Source organism: Varanus komodoensis, unplaced genomic scaffold (assembly GCF_004798865.1).
Source record: "Varanus komodoensis strain SLA01 unplaced genomic scaffold, ASM479886v1 scaffold231, whole genome shotgun sequence".
In the NCBI taxonomy this organism is placed as follows: domain Eukaryota; kingdom Metazoa; phylum Chordata; class Lepidosauria; order Squamata; family Varanidae; genus Varanus; species Varanus komodoensis.
The window spans coordinates 101,568-105,810 of NW_025335630.1; the positions used below are offsets into that span (position 1 = coordinate 101,568).

Below are 4,243 nucleotides of genomic sequence, written 5' to 3' on the forward strand. Positions count from 1 at the left end.
CCGACCGCAGGGCGAGCACGCCGGCAGGCTCAGGTTCTCTCTGCGGTCGCAGCAGGGGGCTTGGGGGGTGGCGGGGGGAGGGGGCCGTGCCCAGCCGCCCCCACCTGGCCCCGGGCGCAGGCCGGCCCATGAGCTGCGCTCGGCCGAGTGTGCGCCGGCCCCGCCTGCGAGGGGTCCTGCGAGGGGTCGGCTCTGCGCGCGGGAGGCCCGGCTGCGTCCGCGGAGCGGGCCCTTCTCGACGCGCCTGTCCCCGCAGGGCCCGCCTCGGCGGCGATCGGAGCCGGAGAGCGCGCCCGTCCTCGGCGCGGAGGGTGCCGCTCGGCCGGGCAGCGGGGAGCGGCGTCCCAGGCCGGCCGGGAGACCTCGGCGGAAGCAGGCAGGCGTGCCCTGAGCGGAGCCGGCTGGAGGGGGCAGGCTGGGGGGCCCCTTCGGGCTCTCCCTGCTCCCCAGCTCTTCGGCACCCCGGCCCTGCTTCTGCGCCTGGTCTGGGGGGGAGGGGGGGAGATTGAAGGAACCCCCCCCACACACACACGCACACAGCCCCCAGCCAGTTAGTTGGCTCGGCCCCAGTCCGTCTGGGCGCTCATGGTGGCCAGCAGCCCGCGGCAAGGGGGAGGGGGATCCCGCCTTTCCGTGCCCGGAATATCTTTTCTGGCGTGGAGCGAGGGCCACTCGGAGCAGCGGGAGGCCAGAGCTTGGGGAGCGGGGGATCTGGGGGCGAACAGCAGAGCAGGCGGCCGGCTGGGACTGGTCTTCTCCCGTGGGGGCACCGTTTGGATTTCTCCCCCCCGGCGCCGAAATGTCACCGTCCAGGTGGGGCTTGGCGCCCCCCTCGGTCTCTTGGCATGAGGGAGACGGGGAGCTCCGGCTCATCCTGGTCGGGAAGAGCGGCGGCGGGAAGAGCGCCATGGGCAACACCCTCCTGGGCCGGGAGGAGTTCGAGTCCGTCCTGGCAGCAAACGCCACCACCCTGCAGTGCCAGAAGGCGCAGGGAAGCTGGAGTGGCCGGCGGGTCTCGGTGGTCGACACGCCAGACTTCTTTCCCTTGGGAGCCTTCCGGGGGATCGTGTACTCCGAGATCTGGCGCTGCGTGGAGCTCTCCCGGCCTGGCCCCCACGCGCTCGTGTTCGTGACCCAGGTGGGCCGCTTCACTGCCGAAGACGAGGCGGCTGCGAACCGCGTCCTCGACCTGTTTGGGGTGGAGGCCGCCCGGCGCATGATGGTCTTGTTCACCCGCAAGGAATATCTGGGCGGGAGCTCCTTGCAGGACTATGTGAGGCGGTCGGGCAACCAGGCCCTCCAGAAGCTGGCCCAGAGGTGCGGGGATCGCGTCTGCGCGTTCAACAACGGGGCCGTGGGAGCAGAGTGCGAGGAGCATGTCTCGGAGCTGGTGCAAGCGGTCCTGGGAATCGTCCAGGAGAACGGCGGGAGCCATTGCGTCAACCCGCTCTACTCTGCAAGCAACCCGAGGGATGAAGCAATCCGGTCTCTTGTGAGGGAGAACCGGAAGGCCCGGAGGAAGGCCGAGCTTGCGGAGCTGTGGCGCAGCAAGCGGCGCTTCGCGGGGATTCTCCTCGGTATCGTCTTCACCGGGATCGTGGTGCTGGTGCCGCTTGTGCTTCGCCTCGACTGAGGGGACGGGGGGGGTGGTCCGGGCTGCCTCCCGCCCTGCCCTGGGCACGCGGCAAGCCACGAGCACCAGCCAGAGCGCGTTTCCTCTGCTTGCCTGCCCGGCTGGAAGCGAGTGAAGGGCGCAGCGTGGCTGGTGAGCTTAGCTCTTCCGGCGCAGCGAGGCTCTGCAGCACCCCAGCCCCCTTCAGTCGCGCAGTTTGCTCGGAAGGAGGCCCACGGCCCGGCCCTCCCAGGACGTGCCAAAACCAGCGAAAGGAAGAGGGCCCTGGCCCGGCCCAACCCTCCCTTCCCCCCGTTGGCAGTTTCCTTTCGCGGAACCAGAACACGCCTTCCTACAACCAGAGCCAAGGCGCCTGCATGTTCGCAAGAACCGCGTCCCGGTTGTTGTTGCTAGTTGCGAGGTCGTGCCGACCCCCGGCGACCCCATGGACAGCAGTCCTCCGGGCACTCCTCCCTCCGCCATCCCCCGGAGTCCCAGAACAGCGCGTCGGGGTACTTTGACCCTCCGCAAAGGCAGTTGCTCCCAGGGGCGCCCCGTGTGCCCCCTGCGCTTGCATGAGTGCTGGGCCAGCATGCGCAGTGCGCCCCGGAGGCTGCGGAGGGCCAGGGAAAGCACCCCTGCGGAGCCCGGAGGAATCCATCCCTGAGAGGGGCTCTGCGCATGCTCGAGCAGCCCCGCCTTCCTCCGCAGGGGGCCCGGAAGGGGCGCCGTGCTCGCAGGGGCCATGGTGCCTGGTGCTCCGCTCAGGCAGATGGGAAGGAGGATCCCAGGCGCTCCCGGTGGCAGCCTCTTTGGGGCGCTGACTTTCCTTTGGGGGCCCTCCTGCACCTTTGCCTGGGCATCTGGGCTGGCTCTGCCCTGCCCCCCCCTCCGTGCCCCCCCCGGTTGCCTGGCCCTTCCCGCAGGGGGCAGCATGGCCGGGCTGCAGGGGGCTTCCTCCGAGGCCGCTGAGCTGGCTCAGGGGCCGCAGCGGCCCCCACCCTCTCCGGCCGGGTCCTGCACGGGCCTTTGCCCGCCGCCCATGTGCCCCTCCCGGGTCCCGGCTCCACGTCTCCTCCGGACAGCGTGCAGCCCCCAGGCCCTCCTTGGCGGCCCCCGGCCATGGCCCCCCCCTTTGGTCGGAGCACCGTCCCCTCTGAAACGGGCTCCCTGCCAGGAAGGCCAGAGTGGGGGCCAGGCCAGGGGGAGCCCTGCTGGCCTCCCAGCACCAAGCGGTGAGCAAGAGGCGAGGGGAGGGGGGCAAGGGGAGGGGAGGCGAGGGGAGGGGGGCTGAGGGGAGGGGAGGGGGGGCGAGGGGCGTTGCTCCAGCAGCGGCAGATCTAGCGTCCCGCCAGGCCGGTGTCGGTGCCCATCTCCTGCGCAACGGGGCCCAGGCTGAGCATGACTTCCATTCCTGAGCTCCTTTCCAGGTCCAGTTTGTAAGCAGGTGGGAGCGCAGGTACAAAAAGCGCATAAAATGCTCGAGGAAACTTCCCCAGACAGTCCGGCATCCTCAGGAAGAGGCAGCACTTTAATAACGATGACACAGTAAGGCTAAGTGACTGGGAATGAGGACGGGAGAGCGAGAGAATCTGCTGGCACAGGTGCAGTCACACAGGGCAGTTCTCACAGGGGAAATGCAGAGAGGTGAGGGGGCGGAAGGGCCGTGAGCAAGGGATCTGGGGGGAGGGGGCTGGGCGAACACGCAGAAGCAGGGGCTGCCCGAGAGAGGGGGCAAGGCAAGAGGGAAAGGATGGCTATTACTTATTATGGTTTTATTAAAGGCTTTTGTATGCCGTCCTATTATACAAGATCTCATGGTGGTGTTGCGGGCCTTTGCCAGAACTTCCACCCTCCTCGCGCACTCTGTGCGGTGGTGTTCCTGGCATGAGCCCCGGTGGGCGGCCCCTCGGCCTCGTGAGATCGCGGAGCAGAATTGCTGTCCTGCAGCACCGTCAGAGCGGCCGTTATCCTGCCCTGGAGAGCAGCCAGTGTGTCTTCAACGTGCTTTCTCAGCTCCCTCTCCAGGCGCTGCCATCCAGTGCCTGAAACGGGAATTGGGGAGGCCCTGAGCAGCACAGCAGACAGGGCGCCCCCCCAGGGACAAAGTGCCCCCCGCAGCCCGCCTCCCGCCCCCCGCCTCCGCCCCCCGATGCATCCGGAGCAGCCCTGCGCCTTCGCGTCCGTGGCTGGCCATGTCCGCACAGAGGCGCAAGCGCCGGGCCAGCCTCGCAGGGAATTGCCGCGCAGGCGGGCAGGGCGGGCAGAGCTGCGAGGAGGCGCTTCTGAAGGCCGGCCGAGCCCCCAGCGGGCACCGTGCTCGTCCCGACGCCCCTCCCATGGACCATTGGCACTCCTGGCATGCCAGGGCTGGGCACAGCGCCCACTCCCCCCGTGCCAGCAATCTTGGAGACCGTCTGGCGACAGGGAAGACCCCGCTGCCGACAGGGAAGCCCCTCCGACGCCTTCTGGTGAGGGAAGCTGGAGGGGGGTCTGCCCGCCCGTCGCCTTCACACAACCAAAGAGCAGCCTGGCCCCAAACACTGCGCATCGTACCTCCTTCCTCGGAGCTCCCCTCTTCTTTCCGAACCATGACCCAGGATCCATCTGGGCCTTCTTCTCGGACCCCTG

General features: G+C 69.0%; 1 protein-coding gene across 1 annotated transcript; it reads left to right on the forward strand.

The window, feature by feature from the left end:
• Window positions 1-799: 799 nt before the first annotated feature.
• On the forward strand, window positions 800-1,633 carry LOC123024460 (GTPase IMAP family member 2-like). Its single transcript, XM_044432178.1, has one exon. The coding sequence runs from the start codon at window positions 800-802 to the stop codon at window positions 1,631-1,633; it is 834 nt and encodes a 277-aa protein (XP_044288113.1).
• Window positions 1,634-4,243: the final 2,610 nt, after the last annotated feature.

What these genes read in the sequence shown, in the direction of transcription:
- LOC123024460 (XM_044432178.1), top strand. Translation starts at nt 800, where the DNA reads ATGTCACCGTCCAGGTGGGGCTTGGCGCCCCCCTCGGTCTCTTGGCAT.